The 19,440-nt window shown below is 37.2% G+C and overlaps 1 protein-coding gene across 2 annotated transcripts; it reads left to right on the top strand.

Moving 5' to 3' along the window:
* The first annotated feature begins 9,627 nt into the window (after positions 1-9,627).
* LOC104454154 (putative pentatricopeptide repeat-containing protein At1g12700, mitochondrial) lies at positions 9,628-12,861 on the top strand. Of its 2 annotated transcripts, none has more exons than XM_039299897.1 (2): positions 9,628-11,949; positions 12,334-12,861. In XM_039299897.1, the coding sequence occupies exon 1, from the start codon at positions 9,650-9,652 to the stop codon at positions 11,225-11,227; it is 1,578 nt and encodes a 525-aa protein (XP_039155831.1). In that variant the 5' UTR covers positions 9,628-9,649; the 3' UTR covers positions 11,228-11,949; positions 12,334-12,861. The 2 variants fall into 2 exon arrangements, with proteins under 2 accessions (XP_039155831.1, XP_039155860.1); XM_039299926.1 differs by having other exon boundaries at positions 9,628-12,536; positions 12,698-12,861.
* The last annotated feature ends 6,579 nt before the right edge of the window (positions 12,862-19,440 follow it).

The following is a 19,440-nucleotide window of genomic DNA, read 5'->3' as shown; positions in this document are numbered from 1 at the left end:
TCGAAAAATCCAAAAAATTTAAATATAAAAAATTAAAAAAATTAAAAGATTAAAATATATATTTAAAAAAAAATCCAAAAAAATATCGAAATAAAAATTTAAAAATTAATTTTTTAAAAAATATTAAAAATATTAAAAATTAATTAAAAATTTCGAAAATTAAAAAATGATGGGGTTTGGTTAGGAATTGCTATGCTTTGCATTTTTAGTATGATTAAGCCTTTTTAGTTGCTTGTGTTTTGATTATATGTTGTGTGTTTAATTTGCATATCTAATTATGTTTAATTGCACGTATTTAATTTTACCGCAATTAGGATCTTGATAGTTATGATTGTTATTTCAATGTTTGTGTACATGCATGATCACTTCATATGTTAGTGGATAGATATAAAATCAATCCAAACTGCTTGCCAAAAATTCATTTTGTTAAAATGAACAAGATTAGGTACCGAAAGGGCATTAATTGATTAATTAATGTAATCAAGTCCCCGACTCTAAATTCTCTGTTACGTAAGAAGTGAGGTACACTCTCATACCTCACTTGGTTTCTAGCCGACCCCAATAGGCTAGTGGTAACTCCTTTTGTGCAAAAATTCATGAAAAATATCCCAACGTCACGTGGGGTATGGGCTTGGGAGAGCCCGCGCCTGATCATGGGCCTTAGGCCCATCCTTTAGGCAATACCCCTAAACCTATTCCCTCCCCCCGAGGGTAGGTCGCGACACAAGTTATGATTCCTAATGCCTTGTCCGGATCGCCCTGGACAAAATTAAACCCAAAAAGGAGACCAAGGAGAGAGTGCATATCATTGAAAAAACTCCCACTAGATTTTGAAGTTGACAAAACTTTCTTATTTTTTTTTCTTATTTTGAAGAATAGTAGGCTTCTAAAGTTATATCGAAGACACTTGTCAAAGTCTATCCATTCCAGAAGTCTTTCCCACTCTAACACAATCCAGACTGAAACCAAGTTTAGAACGAAGATATAATCAAACTCAAATTTATTGATCTTACTACAAGGATTCAATATGAACATTATAGGGTTTTCTTCCTTAATATCTAGCTCTCTAGCAAAGAATCTCACTTACCTTTTATAAATACATTGATGTAATCAATCACAAATTGATTGTATCAATCTTGAAGACAAGTTCCTTTTTAGAAAGCATCTATTTATGGAAACCTAGATTCTAATTGTATGGGTGACCAGAATCAACGGATTTTCATCTCAATCTTCAAATGGCTACAAGATTTCCTTAATCGATTATGTCCAACGGATTGATTGGAAGAAATTCCTTTGGAAAATGCCAACAACTAGTGAGGTATGGAAGAGTATTTAAGAAGGTCATTCAATCTATTTGAGATAGTGCATGATAATTGAAACTCCAAAGCCTTGAAGTCTTTCCAACCACTTGTTCTTTAATGACAATTCTTACAAATTGTATTCAAGAGAGAAAATTACGAGAAGAGTGACTTAGTGAGGGAAAAATAATCTTCCACTGAGTGTTTGCACTCGAAATATTGTACTTCTCTATTGATACTATAGTAAATTTCAACTAGAAGGCTGCCAATGTGAGAGAGTGGACATATGCTTAATCTAAGCCGAACCATTATAAATCTTGTGTGCAATTTTCTCCTCCTTTAACTCTTCTTATTTAAGTCTGTTGCATACTTACAGGTTATTTCAGAAGTCTGTTCCATCGCATAATAGATTCTGAACATCTACCAAAAGTCTGGTGGCTTGCTTATCAGACTTTGATCTTTATTCAGACTTTGCTTGCAACTTATTTTATTTTGCATTTATTTGTCAAGTTTCTTTTGAACACTTATTCACCCCCCCCTCTAGGTGTTTGTACTAGCATCATCAATTGGTATCAAAGCCTTGTGCTCTTCTGTTGAAGTGTTTATACTTCTGAGCTAAAGATCTTCTATGGCTAGTAGTTTAACACCAAGACTCGTGGAGGAGCAAAGCAATACTAGGCCACCTTATTTTGATGAAAAAGAATACAGTGTGTGAACGAATAAAATGAAGGCATTCCTGAGATCTAGAGATCCTCTAAAATGGGATGTTATAGAAAGAGTAATCAACTCAAGGAAACTTCAACATCTAACAAGGGAAAATAAGTCTTAGATAAGGATGCTGAAGAATCCAACCAAGCAGAAATTACCAAGAAACATGCTCTTTATGTAAAAGCCATCTATTCTTTATAGTGTGCATTGTCTCCTAGTGAACATAACAAAATTTCTTCATGTGAAACATCTAAAGAAGTTTGGGATAGACTTCATGTTACCTTTGAAGGAACATATCGTGTAAAGGAGACAAAAAAAAAAAAAAAAAAAAAAAAAAATCTTACTTGGCCAATTATGAATCCTTCAGAATGAAGGCTAGAGAATCTATTAGAGATATGTTCAATCGATTTACAAAATTGTAAATGGGTTGGCATATCAAGGTCAACCAATTTCTGCTCCAATGAAGGTTAACAAGCTTCTACGAGGACTTTCAAAGGACTAAAACCATATGAAAACATCAATCTGAAGACACAAAGAATCATGCATCTTTCTGTTGATGAGTTGATAGACACTTTTTAATCGTATGAAGTGGAATAGATCAATGACGAAGAGGATCCAAAAGGTAAGAAGTCAATTGCGCTTAAAACTAATATTGATTTTGATGATACAGATATAGACGATGATATGGACGACGAGAAGTTGGCTCTCATGATAAAGAAATTCAAGAAACTGAATAGGAAATGAAGAAGATTGAACTGGAAAAGGCAAAGCAAGCAAAATTTTCAAAAAAAAATCAATGGAAGATGTTGAATCTAGCAAGGATGTAATATGCTTTGAGTGCAAAAAGAATGGACACATCAAGCCTAACTATCATTTGCTAAAAAAGAAGAAATGAAAGTATGAAAAATACAAGAAAGTACTAAAAGCAGAAACCTTGAGTGACACAGAATGTGAGGAAAGTGAAGATGAGTTTGCAAATATCTATATGATGACTCACTCAGAATCAGAGTCGGACTTAAACACGTACTCGAGTCTAACAAGGAATTTAAGGTAAGTCATTCAAAAATTCCTATTAAAGTTTCTAAGTATATAGATGAACTTTGCTTGAACCTCAAATATTTCCTTAAAAGGATCTCCGAATTAAAAAAAAAAAAAAAAAGGAAGATTCAAAACTCAGGCAATATGATAATTCTTGGAGAGAAAATTTTGAAAATTTGAAAAATAATTTTAATGATTTGAAAGAAAATACTGATTTTCTTTCAAAAGAAAATGAATGTTTGAAAAAGGAGATTTCAGATATTTCTATAAAGTTCTCCAAAGGATCACAAACTTTAGAGAAAATTCTTTTAGCTCAAATACCCAATTATAACAAATCTGGTTTGAGTCTGAGTAAAGAAAGTACCATTTTGATCGACTTTCCTAAAGTCAACGAGAAACTTAGACAAAGACCTCCAAAATTTGTTTACAAAAATCATTTTCAATTTTTTTTTTGTAAAACCCGTTGGTTGAAATGCTCTTAAATGTTCTAAGTGTGATAACTCACAATATTTTGAGAATGAATGTCCTAAAGTTTGGAGACCCGTTAAGAAAGATTGGGCAAATACTATTTTTAAAACTAACCCGTAAGGACCCTAGAAAATTTGGGTACTGAAGAAAGTTTGAGATTATTTTTTTTTACTGTAGGTTATTGTTAAGAAGAAAAGTAAATGGTATTTGGATAGTTGCTGTTGTAAACATATGACTGGAAATTCAAGCAGTTTCATAAAGCTAGAAAAACAAAGAGGAGGAAATGTTACATATGGTGGAAACAACAAATGAAAAATTATTGGACATGGAATAGTGAGGATTGGAAGTTTGATCATCAATAATGTTTTCCTGGTGAAAAGTTTGAACTATAACCTTCTGAGCATAAGCTAGTTATGTGATATAGGATTCAAAATCAATTTCCAAGAAGATGTTTGTTCTGGAGTTAGTCAAGACTTCTCTCAAACCTTCACTGGACAAAGACATGGTAATATTTATCTTCTGGACGTAAGTCTAAAGAGCTCTCAATGTCTTATATCAATTCAAGATGAAGCAAATCTTTGGCACCGTAAACTTGGACATGTTAATATGAAACAAATTGCTAAACTATCGTCTAAAAAGCTGGTCCATGATCTTCCTAGAATGATGTACCAGAAGTCTGAGTTGTGTACTCCATGTATCTTGGGAAAACAGGTCAGAAGCTCATTCAAGCCTATAAATCAAGTCTCAACTAATCGCGTCATGCAACTTCTTCACATGGATCTTTTTGGATCAACTAGAATTCAAAGTATCAGTGGCAAGAAGTATTGTTTAATAGTTATGGATATTTATTCAAGATTTACATGGGTTTTCTTCTTGGAAAATAAAACATAAACTTTCTCATATTTTTTAAAGTTTGCTAAGAAGATTCAGAATAAGAAAGGTTATGCCATTTAAAGTATTAAGATTGATCATAATGGATAATTTGAAAATCAAGACTTTGTAAATTTTTGTGATAAGAATGTTCTACAACATGTTTTCTCCTCTCCTTATACTCTAGAACAAAATGAAGTTGTAGAAAGGAAAAATAGGTCTTTATTGGAGATGGCCAAAACTCTACTAATTGAAAGTTTCCACCATTTGTTATATAATTAATAGAGTATTTCTAAGACTCATCCTAAAGAGAACTTCCTATAAAGTTTACAAAGGGAAAATGTCAAATATTTCTTATTTTCATGTGTTTAGTTGCAAGTGCTTTATCTTGAAGAATGTAAATGATCGGCCTGAGAAATTTGAAAAAAGATCAAATGAAGGAATATTTCTTGGCTATTCTACTTCAAGCAAAGCTTACAGGGTCTTCAACAAGAATACACAGACTGTTGAAGAATAAATGAATGTTAGATTTCAAGAAAATGTCCATAACCAACAAGACAAGACTCAACTTGAAGAGTTTGAGCTAGTCTCAGACTTAACAAAGTTTGATCCCCTCAAGGAACCTCAGTCTTCTAGTGATCAAAGTTAGGCAGAAGAAAAGATAGAAGAATCAAAGAAAATAGATGTTCAACAAATCCTTGTAGACAATGACAAATTCAACAATAACTGGAAGCACAAATCAAGCCATCCTAAAAATCTTATTATTGGCAACATAGAAGAAATGATTCGTACCACATCCAAAGTAAAAGGAGACTTAAGTGCTCTAACTCTTATTTCTGAGATAGAACCAAAAGGAGTAGAAGAAACCTTATCTAATGAAAGCTAGATAGAGAAACAAAAATATGGATTTTTGTTCCCAAAAACAAAAAAATTACCAAATGAATTTCTTTTTTTCCCTATTTCGGAGAATAAAAATAAAATAAAATTATACATTGTTTGGAGCGTTACTAAACAAGGCCAAATTGACTCTAGAACACTTTTTTTTTTTTTTCTCACTTACGGTAGGCGAATATGCCTGGACAGTCTGCCTCTCGTTACGACCTCAACTCTTTGTTTGCTTACACAATCATAATAGCATGCAAGCGTTTTAGAGACAGGTTTTTAAGCTAAGCCCTCTTGTGGGTACCTAAACAACATCTTGTTTTATGTGGTCTTGTGAATTGGTGGTAATTTGCACCTCAGTGGCCGATACCACGTTTCTAGCTCTTATGACAGATATTTAGAAAGAAATATGACTTGAGAATGTTAGTTAGGCCTTTCCTCTTCGTTGTTCATATAAATGATTGGAAGTGCATCATGGAATCTGCAATCCCTTGCGCATGTGCTAGAGAATGTGGAACTAGCCTCTAATGTCCTAATTATGCCATGATCCTATTATGGGACGTTGCGTTGTAGGAAATCCATCGAGTGGTCCTATGTTCCCTTCTTTAGTGTTGTATCTTGCTAATGGAAACAGCTCACAAGTACCATCGCTACTAATCACCGTTGTGGTACCTTTTGCTCTATGCAATAGTGTTTTCAAATTTGGGCCTATTGGATATTAGGTCAAGTCTACCCAAAATGGATGGACTCAATAAACCCGACCCATGTTCTTTAAAGTTCTTTCTAAGAGAATATGTCGTGTGTATAAGTAGGGGTGAGCATAGCTCCAAGGTAGATACTGGAACCAAATAATCAGATCAGTAAGAACTTGTCTAGTTCTAAGTTTTAAGGTATATATGATAGGTTTCAAGTTTCAAAAATTAAGGAATTTATTTCGATGGTAGGTTCTAGTTTCTAGGTAGGTGGAAGCTAGAACAATTTTTTGTATTTTTGTTTGTTAATGTCTTCGCATGATTCTACAATATTCCATAGTGTTTATTGAACCACTAGTCTGAGTTTTCATTTTATGACTGAGATTCTTTTACTTTGTTAATATTTTATATTATTTATGTATCTAAATATAAGTTGTAATCAGATTATAACAATAAGTCATTAAAAATGATGATTCATTGTAATCATTCAATTAATAATATGAGTGGAACTTGGGTAGAACTTGGAACCGAACTTGGAACATATTACAAGGTAGATTCTAGGTTTTAAGGTATGCGGGATAGGTTTTAGCTTCCAAAAAATAATTAACCTATTTTAGCAAATAGGTTATATGTTTTAGGTGGAACTTGTAAATAATCTGGAATTGCTCACCCCTATGTATAAGCACCACTCTCCTCAAAACAAGCTATCATGGCTTCAAAAAAGGAAATTGGTTGGATAAAAGATAATTATCTTGTATGTGCATACGAAATGTTATTATTCAACTTGGGAAAATAGCAAGAGAGGAAGAAGACCATTTTTTTTTTTTCCTTTTCAAAGAACAATATGCCGCATCTATATTAAAGCATTGATTTTTTTCTATTCATTGTATTTGATAATTTGGGCAGCATAGTATCTTTTAGTGAAATATCAAGAGACCTAATGAGTGTAGATATGTTGCCTTCCTAATGTGATCTTCTTTTTCATTCAATTTTCGTATCAATTTTAGCCAATATGCTGTTCAATAAATCGAAAAAGTTTGGTTGATTTTGGGTGCACTGTGTGTGGAACAAAATTTATACCATCAGAAATTATTCGAAACAAGCTTTTAAATGATACATTACCGGGATTTGGGGGGCTTATTTTGTGCAATTTATGGGACTTCACGTGAGTAATTTTGAGGGAAATGGAAGTTTTGGGACGAATTGAACCCTAACCGATGGTGGAGATGGCCATGTGACCGTCGCGTGCTCGTTGAACGGCTATTTTAGCATCGGTGATGAGCATAGGGTATAGCTCACTTCCTAGAGAATTTGAGAAAAGCCCATTCTAAGGGTCGTATAAGAAAAAGCGTCTAACAAGATATTTTGGCTTTTTTATTTATTTTTATTTTGGTTAATACAACTAAAAATCTCAAATTAGTAAACACATGACACATTTATAGCAAATTAATTTCATCTCACAAACTTTAAAAAAAAAACCAAATTGGTATTCCAAACCAAAATCTACTTTAATGCATACTTATCAACACAAATGGCGGATGACTATAAGACGAATGAGAGGTGAAAAATGATTGATATGTGGAAAATTCATGTATGTTGATGTGTATGCATTTAACTGAGCATATATTTGGGTGAGGGCTATCAATTTGGGATGTTTAGTGAGGTGAAATTAGTTATGATAAATATATCATGAGGTATTAATTTGGGATATTTTTTCAAAAGACTAAAGCTTTGAGATAAATGTTTAAGGCACTACCAATTAGAGTTTCTTAATGAAAGTGAACTCATTTTGTTTTTCATTTTGGGTAAGCTCATTGCCCTCGATTCACTCACGTTTGATACCTCTCTCGCCCTCTAATTCTTGTTTGCCTCTCTCGCCAATCGCAGCCACCAATGACTAGCCCAACCATTGCCGTCCACCACTGGAGTTTTTGTTGCCGTCCACCACTGCTTCTCTCCTGCTCTTTGCCCCACTCAAATCCATCCCTATTTTTTGCCGGTTTTGCCTCTCCAACAACAATCTCCGTGATATACTACATATTGGGACGTGATTCATAATCTCAATTCGGGAGTTTTTATGGTTTGAGCTTGTATTTTATTAATAATAAGGGTTCAAGCCTATGAATAGCTATTGGGTATATATAGGTCTCCTTTGGTTCAGTTTTGAGAAAATGTTCTTGGGAAAATGTAAACACTTTTGGGTCAAAGGGGTTTTCCAAAATGTAAATAGTGTTTGGTGAATTATAATTTTAAAATGCATTGAAAAACAACTTTGGTTTAAATGTTGTTCGATAAAAATTACATTTATAAAGGACTTTTAATAAATTTTTGTTAGAAAAAAGTTTTTCCATTTTTTTTTAAAGTTTAGCCATCGGCGGCCTGCAATCTGATCTGGCTGCTGAATGGCTTCGCCTGAGTCATGTGACCTCAAGTGACCCCCAAGTAACAGTTGCCGGCGCGCACGACCCCTTGACCGGCGATTAAGATAAATCTTGTGTTTCAATTTTTTTTTTTCGCTTTTGTTCTTCTTCTTCTTCTTCTTCTTTTGTAATTGTGCGTCAAATCCTTACACCATAACTCGTTACTACTCATGTTCTTTCTCTCTATTTAGCTCGTGAAAATGGTCATTTGTATCATTTATAAAAAAAAAAAAATTGATAAAAAAATATTTGTATTGTCGGTAAATGATGATATAAGATAAATCCACAATTGCTTCTCTCCCGCTTTGTGCCCCACTCAAATCCATCCCTATTTTTTGCCACTTTTGCTTCTCTAACCACAATTTCCATACTATATGATATATTGGGGATGTGATTCATACTCCTAATTAACGGGAAGGCATAGAGGAGTTTGGAGGTTACTATAATTTGAGCCCATGAAAAGTTACTAGACATATATAATTTCTTTCTCTTGTAATTGAAAGTTGTAACATAGAGATGCAATGTGCTAATTATAGTAGAGTTATTTGTTGAATGTACACCTAGTTTAAGAGTGATCTAAGATAAATTTTGTGTTTCAATTTCTCTTTCTTGCTTTTAATTTATTTTCTTGTGATTGTGTGGTGCCATAGCTCGTCACTGCTCTCTCTCTCTCTCTCTCTCTAGCTCATAAATCGTCTTCGACATTATTGTTTAGGTCCTTGGACAATTATATTTCTAAGAAGGATTGCGCAAAATCCTCAAGGCCTTGTAGTGGAATTAGGAATGATTGAGTTAGAAATATTTGTCAAATCGAACTTCAATTATTGGATTGGGACATGGAATGAGTTAAATTCCATGTTACATACTATAATTTATTCATCCATACAAACATATGCAATCGTAGATACAAGTTAAGCTGATTGAAATATATTATTAGATGCTCATCATCAAGTTATCATTCGGTAAATCTCGACTACTTGCAAGGGAAGTAAAGCTGTGCGCATGAGCCACTACTAATGAAAAATGAAAATCTCATTTTGTGGTGAAAATGATTAATTGTATCACTTTTTAAAAAAAAATCAATAAAAGAAATATTTGTATTGTCAGTAAATGATAATGCGAAATCATTTGAAATCATGTTCGATATTACAACCAAGAAACGGCAGAGCCAAGCCTGAGTATAAAAGCTGGAAAGAGAGAGACGGGAGAGAGAGAGAGAGAGAGAGAGTGCCGCAAGCTGAAGCTTTTCAGTTTTCAGATTCATCATCAACCGATGATGCCAACGAATATCTGCCATGCTTCTTCCATCTTCCTCCTTCTTCGTGCTCCAGCTGCCATCTTCAGCGAGTCGTCATCCCATTCCATCCTCCATCTCCCTTATCCTTCTCATCTCCCTTTCTCGTCTCCCCGTCGTCGGAGGTTTTCCTCGACCCCTAACCCTAATTTAGACGAGCCCAACCATGTCTTGAGTTACGTGAGGACAAATCGCAGAGCTGATGGTGGTGGTGGTGTGTTTACGAGTGTCGGTGATGCCCTGTGTTGCTTCGGTAAATTGATAAAGGCGAGCCCCTTGCCTTCCTCCAGGGGTTTCAATCTACTGTTGGGTGCTATAGTGAGGATGAAGCACTACTCGACTGCCATCCGCTTGATTGAGCGGCTGCCTTCTTTGGGGCTCGAGGATGATGTTGTGTTGCTCACTATTTGGATGAATTGCTTCTGCCGGTTAAGGCGGGTTGATTTGGGTTTGTCTATTCTGGGCAGAATCTTCAAGCTTGGGTTTCCCATCACTGTGGTGACGTCGAGCACCCTGATTGATGGTCTCTTTATTCAGGGCAAAACTGATCAAGCCTTGAGGTTCCTCGATGATATGGGACGAAATGGCCCCGAACCTGATGAGACCACGTATGCGATAATTGCCAAGGGGTTATGCAGGGCAGGTAACACCGGATTGGCGATTGAATTGCTGAGGGACTGGGAAGAGAGAAGCTGCAGGATCAATTCCTTCACGTACAACATAGTAATTGATAGTCTTTGCAAGGAGGGATTGATCACAGAGGCCTTGAGACTCCATGAAAGCATGAGTAACAAAGGTATCAAACCAAATGTTGTTACTTATAACTCCTTGATCCACAGTCTGTGCAATGTAGGCCAGATGGAAGATGCTCTCATATTGTTGAAAGAGATGACAAGCGGAGGCATCCAACCCGACATATTCACTTATAGCGCCTTGGTTCATTACTTGTGCAAGCTAGGCCAATGGAAAGATGCTACGGTCTTGATGGAGAAGATGATGGAGGCAGGAATTGAACCGGATGTCGTTACTTATACCTCTGTCATTCAAGGAGTGTGCAATTCCGGCCAATTGAAAGAGGCCCAAAGACTGCTGAGTCATATGGTGCAAAGCAGAGTCATGCCGAATGTTCAGACCTTCAATATTCTGTTGGATGCACATTGTAAAGAGGGAATGCTTGTAGAGGCAGAGGCCATAATCAACCGGATGATTCAATTAGGTAAAATGCCTAATAGTGTCACTTATAATACATTGATGAATGGTTATTGTTTGCAAAATAGGATGGATGATGCTCTGGCAGTTCTTAATTTGATGGTTGAAAGAGGCTGCTCACCTAATGTTGTTTGTTATAACACGTTGATTAATGGGTACTGCAAAGCGAAAAGAGTTGACAAATCAAAGATGCTTTTCCAAGAAATGCTTGAAAGGGGCCTGAATCCTGACGTCACCACGTACAGCACTCTCGTAAACGGATTTTGCCAGGTTGGGAACCTTGAAGCCGCGGCGCAGCTAATTAACGAGATGCAGTCTCGCGATCTCTCTCCAAATCATTATACCTGAATGCCTTCCTCGATGGCTTATGCAAAATGCAGCAGATTGACAAGGCCTTGATATTGCTTCGAAAGATGGAAGAATCCAAATTTGTCCCAAACATCGTGACTTACAGTATCCTAATAAATGGCATGTGTAATGTTGGAAAGCTCAACAATGCTAAGGGGCTGTTTGATTGTTTGCATGATTGAGGCTTGCGACCTAACATGTGGACATATAACATTCTCATGCATGGGTTGTGCAAAGGTGGATGTACAGAGGAAGCATATCAGCTCCTAAAGGAGATGGAAGGAAATGGATGCTTTCCAAATGGGGTCAATTATAACACAATAATCCAAGGACTACTAAGAAATAACAAAAATACTAGAGCCGCACAACTTGTCGGTGAAATGGTTGAAAGGGGTTTTTCTGCAAATGTAGTGATGATGGAGTTGTGGGTCAAATATCTCGTGACAGATGGAACTTCTTCCTTTTCTAGTAGAACTCTCCATTGTCTCTGAGATCTGTCCACTTTTTCATCTGAAATGTGATGCAGAGTAAATCAGATTACTGCCAAGTTTTCTTCCAAGCATCATCTCACTGAGTCTCATGTCCCATTAATGAAGTTGTTTTTAATCTGGGAGACAGTTCAATATATCGAACCTGCCAAGACAGCAAATGTTTGGAGGGGTGGAAGGTGGATTTTGATCCTCTTATATCTAGGTTCGGTACGAAGTCTGTGTATTTAACTGGTATGTATACTCATCTGTTAGTGCTTCTGGTGCCTAATGTTTTTCAAACAGGTTAAAGTCATACAAATGATCAAGCAGTCTGAGGATGATATTGTATCTAAAAGATGTTAATAGCGATAACTTTGCTATGTCATAAAGTATATTATGTCATAAATCCCGATTAGCCTATTGTGTATGTGCTTTGAGACAGAGAGAGATCCTAGTTTTCTGATCCTTTCAATGTCCTATTTACCATAGATACTTCGGAGAAGATGCATACCTTGAAGTGGATGGTATTTGAATTGGTAGTGGAGAATGTTTGGGTCGAGCGTTGTTCTCAGATTATCACTACAGGTCGATTACATATTTGGTTTATATGCTCTGCTTCTTACATGCAAATAACAGTGAAGTTTGAGGGACAGCTTGCTGACTAAGGAACATGGCTGCAAGCATATGAAAGCTGCTTGAAGTATCTTCTCCTTTGCACTGCGAGGGATTTTCTGAAAAGCTTCTGATGATGGGTGAACATGAGCACCATTGACAAACATTCCCAATGCTAGACGTCTTGAGAACAACAATCAGCTTCATCGCAGTCAGGCCCAGATGATGTAAATTCCATTGTGTTTTCCACTGCAGCAATTGAATTACTTTGCCGATCAATAGGGTTGGCTCTCAATGGACGTACATTCCTTGGCATTTTTATCTGTTCTAATTACTCACTCAGGAACACATTTTTCCGTTTGTTTTTTAAGTTTCTCACTTACAACAGGGGGACTTGCCTGGACCATCTGCCTCTCGTCATGCCCTCTACTCTTTGTTTCCTGACCCAATCATAGTATCGCGCAAGCATTTTGGAGACCAGTCTTTGGGCTAAGTTCACGATTGTATACCGTGGGAGACATGATCAATCGAAGTCAGAAAAAATAATTTGAAGTCGTGCGTATATCGCAAGAGGATCAACTCCTTGGCTGTCTCTTTTGTCCATTTCCTGATTTAAAAAAGCAGGCTCATGGGCTTAGCAACTGAAGCAAGGCCACTTTTATGATGACTCATAAAATCTTCAAAGAAAGTTGGTTTCTTAAGTATCTCCTACTGCGTTTGTAGATGCTGGTTTGCTTCAATCTTATGCGGATAAGTCCATTTTGTGTTTCATGCATTAGCTCATCCTCTGTACTTATTTTGGTTTATATTGAATACACTTACATCGTATGATCAGTAACTGATTTAACATAGTTTCTACTTGGCTGATTTGGCTTCCTTGAGATATTTTCTTGGCATTGAAATGACTGAATCCTCGCGTGGCGTCTATCTTGTATGCTGTAAATGTGTTCTCGACCTCCTTAATTATTTCGGGTAGTGATCCTTATGCAAAAATTGGGGGCAAAGTCATGGTTGTTTCTTTCTGAATTTCATCAAGGAGTTGTGCCTAGAGTTCAACATATATGGTTAATTCACAAGCGGTTTTAGCAAGGTCTTGGCCATTTCTTTTAACCATTAGGTAGCGTTTCCTTCTATTGATTTAGGCTTCTGGTTTTGCACTGTCTTGCACGTCCTCTTATTTGCGTGTCTCCAACTGCCGTCTTTTGACGACTCTCTCTTAAGTATCATAGGAACAAGCCCAATGATGTGGGTGTAGCTTAGATGCACAATGCAAATTTGATTTTTCATAATAGTCGTTAGCTTTTAGCTACTTGCTTAGGTCTTTTCATCATATAATAAAAAAAAAACAATATGAAAACTTTAAAATAACAAAGAAAGTATAAGAAACACAGGATATCATTTCCCACAATAAACATAACAACATGTATGGTAGAAACAACCACGCACAATAGAAATCAAGGTACGTGACTAAAGAACTTATTCTTCAACAAACTTAAGCAACACATGTCCCGGGGTTTTTACCATTAGAACTAGGTTCTCTATGTTCGGCGCCAAACTACTAAACCGTTGAATGAGTAGTTTTCATACCTAATTCTACAATGTTCAAGCTTCGCTTGAAGGCCAAGACTGTTCGGACATATCGCCAGTATTTGGGATTTAATGGAGCCCATGCATATGCCACAATCGCTATAAGAAACTGCTTGGCTACAAGTTGCATGACCATAGGCGGCTGCCGCAGTATAAGGAGATGTGGTAGAGTAGTCGTAGTCCGCGTCACTAGGTGTCACAGTCACCATGTCCTTGAGAATGTAAGCCATGCTGTTTGCATAAGGATCGTCGCTCGAATAGGAGCCGATGTTGCAAGCCCAATTAACTATACCAGTGCGCGGGGCACCTTTGACAACATTAGCATAATTGCAACTCTTGAAGGAGTATCCATAACGTGATACACCTTAATTTTTTTCTCAACCCTACATTGTACTTTGAGGCCCTAGTCCTAATTATTTATAGCAGTTGTGCTTAATAGGTTTTCTCCGACAATTAGCATATCAACCTTTCTTCCATGGTACCAATGCATAAACAATCTTAAAAGCTTCTAGCTGTTTGTATACAGAATGAAAACAAGGCAAATGCAATTTGACCTGTTTAAGTAATTCAAAATATTTCTTTAGTTTGCAATTTGTCCTTTTCCTTTGGCTAACGTGTTGTTTCTACTACTTGGACAACAGTTGCACACAATTGTACAATTTGAACACACACAAATTTGTCTCTCTTTCACGAATCATCGGTTATCTTGATTTTTTTCATCTTTCGGAATTTATGAGGGTTTTATCACGTTTCAATTGTCTCTCAATGTTCATTTGTATGTCATTTATGTTGCTCGTCCTTTTTCATCTTGTACTCTCATTTATGTCTCATCTCTTTCTCTGGAGTTATCTTTCGTTGACTCCAATAACTCTAGACAACTTAATCAAAGGAGATTCTTGATTCCTTTGCTTATTCGTTGAATCCTTGTTTCTGTTTTTTTTTTTTCTTTATATCCTGTCTTGCATAACATTTGAACTATTCAATTTTGAGCTTGACTTGTACTCCCAAATTTACGTAAACTGTTGCATTCACATGCATTACATGAGATCACTCGTTGCTTTGTTGATATTATTACCTATTTTCTACCGAGCTATTATAGTGTTACTCTGATTTGGTCATATAGAAATGAGGTTCAAGAGTACTGGCCTATGCGCTAGGAGGTCTCAACTGCATACTTTCCACTTGACATGTCACGCCCCAATCTTCCAAGCGCGTGCCCATCCCTCATTGGTCGATTAAATAGCGACGCCCCAGGACGCATCGCCGACCCATTCATTTTAATGCACATATGAAAACGAATAATTGATCCCCGGACAACAACAAGATGGGATAGAAAAGTAGGGCCACAAATTTTTCTTTTTGAAAACCACACCACTTATATATACATATTGACTATGTCATATACAATACTAGCCGATCTATTTACAATGTCTACAAAACAGAGGGGTTTTGTGCTACAGCTTCTCAGGCAGTCGAGTCCTCCTCAGAATACAACAAAGACTCTAGATCTGACAGGTTCGGGTCCACCACAGAACCACCTAGCAGATCTGTCGTACCCTTTACAAAAGCAATCTCTAGCACATAAAAATGAAACTCGGACTCTAGTATGGGCCCCTCTCTATGTCCATTCCGCTCCTGGCGATACCATGATCTGTATCAAGAAGGCACATTTTTGGGTAGACCCACATCGACCCAGACCTCGGATTTCACCAACTCATATACCCATCCCCTTAGGTCTCCATGAAGTGGGATGAAACACTTCTGCTCTGTAACCTTCTTTGGCGGTCCAAAATGCTTGAGGGGAGCTGCCATCTAGGGACCTTAAATTGTTATCCCACTAAGACTCAACTAGGAAGAAAATACGCCCCAAGGGTCGCCTAAGCACAAACATGAGTCAGAGGACTTACCTTTGCCTCCATTCCTTCCTGCAAGTCGGTATAATTTATAAATTCAACGAATCATTTCAACACCTCAAAGCACCAAATCAAATCAAATCATCGATCAATCAACTTAGTCGATTCCATGTCATCAAGACCATCTCTTGGTCAACCATTTCAATACTATCTATCCAGTTCAATCATATCAAGAACTGCTCACCCAAAACTAATAACAGAGTATACTGCTCAGCCTAAGCTGATATATCAAGGCCCATAGGCTAATATAGTATACTCAAAATGCTCACAAAAATCTACTAAGGTATACTGCTCACCAAAGCTAATATATCAAAGCTCGGAGGTTGATATAGTATACCGATTTATTGCTCACCTTAAGCTGACATATCAAAGCCCACATGCTGATATAATATATCATCCTAATCATCTAACCATTTCACAATTTTTATCATACTCGATAAAAATAATTGTGTGTAGGTACACGATCGGCTTTAGCCAAAATACAATTTTCTCCCACTTGAAAATCTCACTATTTATTATTGTGCCTAAAAACATTTTTGGCGTTAAAAACCGACGCCCCGATATTTTCTAACTAAATATCGAAATTATTAAATTTTGGGATAAATACCCAAAATTACAAATCATACTAAATTTGCACAATTCAACACTCAATTAAATAAACAGATCACACCACTGTAATCAGCATAAAATTCCGGTCACCGGCTATTCCAGTCTAATTTCTGGAAAATAATAATTAATTAAATAATTTCGAAAATTAATTATTAAATACCAATAAATAGCAAAAATGCACACTTAGGCCCAAAAAGTCTAATTAAATACCAAAATGGAATCGGAAAAATTCCGAACTTGTTTAAATAAATACTACAGCTTATCTACTCGCTAATTGCACTATTCTAACTACCTAACATGCAAAATCAAACGATTAAATTACTAATCCATTCTAACTAACCACCTAAACCATACTTAATCTAAACTAATCAACATTTAAGCATAATTAACTTCCTAAGCATGGATTAGTGAGTAAACTCACTTGATTAACGATCCAACGGGCTCACTTCGACGGGGATGTGGAGACGGGCCATAAACTCTGAAGCGAGGCTGCTCTACAAGGTCCGGAAGGGCACCAAAACGGGCCAAATAGAGCCCAGTAAACCCAGAAATTTCAGTTCTGGTCTTGGGCCGAACAAGGCTGCTCAATTGTCTTAAAGCGACTAGGATGGACAACGGGGACTACAGCAGCTTGGACAGGCGTGCAGGCGGGTAGACGGCAGCTCCGGCGACCATGGCGGTGACGTACGGCGGCAACGTACGGCGGCCTGGTGACTCCGGACAGCTGCGAGCAGGAGTGGAACGAGCGGCTGGAGACGCGAAATCGGCAAGACGACGCGTGGGGAATGCACGGCTCGCGGGCAGGGCTCGCAGTGGCATTGGATGGCAACAACGACTCGGACGGGCAAGGGGCTTGGTTGGACGGTTGATGGCTGCTCTCCTTTGCAATTTTTGAAGTCTTCCAACTTTGAAAGGAGGAGGGGTTGACGGTGAGGAAGAAGGAGAAGGAGGGGGAACTGGCTGGTTTGGAGGGGGCCACCTTGGTCTCCTCTCTATCTCTTTGTCCCCCTTGGCTTGGTCCCACTTGCTAGCTGGCTTCCTCAGCTATTTTTCCAGTCACAAGACTTCCTTAGGAAGCTATTGAGATGGTCCAAATGTGTGAGGCATGGGTGGCTACGAATTTTGAAGGTTTTCCCCTTAAATTGGATTAAATTCTCACTTGAATTCACTCAATTCGGCTTCTAAAAATTCAACCGTCGAGTTCTTGATCAAATTAGTATTTTTCCTTACCATTAGAACCAACTTGTATCCCAATTTCGCGATAAAAATGGTCCTTTGAGTTTTCCGGTCGAAAACAACCATATATCGACTTTTTTCACCAAAACCTCGATTTGCAGAAAAATATTTGGAGGATGATTCAACGTTCCTAAAATGACTTGTGGCATGACAAAACTTTAAATTTCTGAAATCGGATTCAAATTCGCGGTTAATTTCAATATGGCGCGATTTTAGCGTGACCTACGTTACCGGGTAACTTTCAGAAATTTTTAGTGCAAATGACCCATGGTCGATTTTCTTCAAGCCACAATAAACCTCCTCGACATATTGGCGACTCTCGGTTGTCGTGAAAATCTCAAGGCTTCAAACACGGGGTACCAAAACAACAGAAAAATTATTCTAGTGCCGATCGACGAGAATTTTAAATTTGGTGGATTCACCCATGTTTAACCACACATCTCAGTCAAACCAACCTATCTCTGATTTCTAATCAATCTTTATTGTGATGTAATGATCTCTGCAGATGAGTACGATCGAGTAGTTGATTCATGGTTGAATTCTCAAGTCTCATGCGTTAAAATTTTTTAATGACTTCCCCAGATAGTCTAGTTATCTCAGGAGTGATCATCTCAAAGAATAGCATTATAGACGCGTCAATGAAAAGCCCAATTTATTAAATTAAAAACAGAAATGAAAATTTCAGGATGTCAAATGACACCTACCATAATGATAAACAGGACGGGAACCTTCTCTTGATTTTTCAAAACTTTCGCTGCTCGCGGGGCAGAGATGTACGAGGGAAGAAAAGTTTATAGTGTTGCAATTGTCAATATGATGTACATGGAACAATTATCAACGGAGAACAAAATAGATGATGATGTACTTCATTTAGTTGAACAGAGCCAGGTACAAGAGCCATCACACGCCCTTTCGATACTTGAACCACGCAAAACAAATGTCATATGCTTTTTATTTAGAAACAAGCATTCACTCTCTCCAAGTATGAGATAGTCGTTGCTCTTTTTTATGTTAAAAAAGGAGAAAACAAGAACAGGTAAAGGGAAATACTAGACGGAAGTATGCGAGACCTCTTCTTTAATCTGAAAACTGGTAATTTTCATATCTCATCCTACAGTCTTCAAGCTGCATCTGAACCCCAATGCTCATAGGGCATTCGTTGAGTATGCATTTCTTCGCAAATCTCAAGCAAGTAGTGCAATCGGTAGATGAAAGCGCTCTATTGCAATCAGCATGGCCATAAGCTGTTGCTTGACCATAAGGAGAATTGGTTTAGTAATCATAGCCGGGCTGGTTTGGCCATCTCAGTCGTCATATCCTCGAGGACATAAGTTACGCTGTTTGCGTATGGATCACTACTTCCATAAACATTGCCGTTGCAAGTCTTGTATATTATGTTCACGTCTGGATCGCCTCGGACAAAAGTGAACACGAAAAGGAGAGCGAGGATAGGGAGTGCAAAACGAGGAGCAAAAGCCATAGCAACGTTTATTCTTTTCCTTTCTTACCAACTCTCACTCTTTCTTTTCTCTGCATCTGATTTGAGTTTAAGACCTATATATAAAGCAGCACTTGTCTTTGTTTCCTCCGATAGTTTGCATGGTAGACTGTAATATCCCTTCATATGTTTTTCGATCTTGGATGTCTCTTTCTAAAGCGCTTTCTTCAATCCGTTTTTCCATGTCGTTAAAGTATTATCTGCATTGATGAAAATAATGCAGTCTATTAGATACTTCGTGAGTAAATCTTTTACCCCACATACGATTGAAGAGATATGGCTCAGTTT

The sequence above is a fragment of the Eucalyptus grandis genome, chromosome 1 (genome assembly GCF_016545825.1).
Source record: "Eucalyptus grandis isolate ANBG69807.140 chromosome 1, ASM1654582v1, whole genome shotgun sequence".
NCBI lineage: Eukaryota > Viridiplantae > Streptophyta > Magnoliopsida > Myrtales > Myrtaceae > Eucalyptus > Eucalyptus grandis.
This window is presented reverse-complemented; position numbering and strand designations above follow the sequence as displayed.

What these genes read in the sequence shown, in the direction of transcription:
- LOC104454154 (XM_039299897.1), top strand. Translation starts at nt 9,650, where the DNA reads ATGATGCCAACGAATATCTGCCATGCTTCTTCCATCTTCCTCCTTCTT.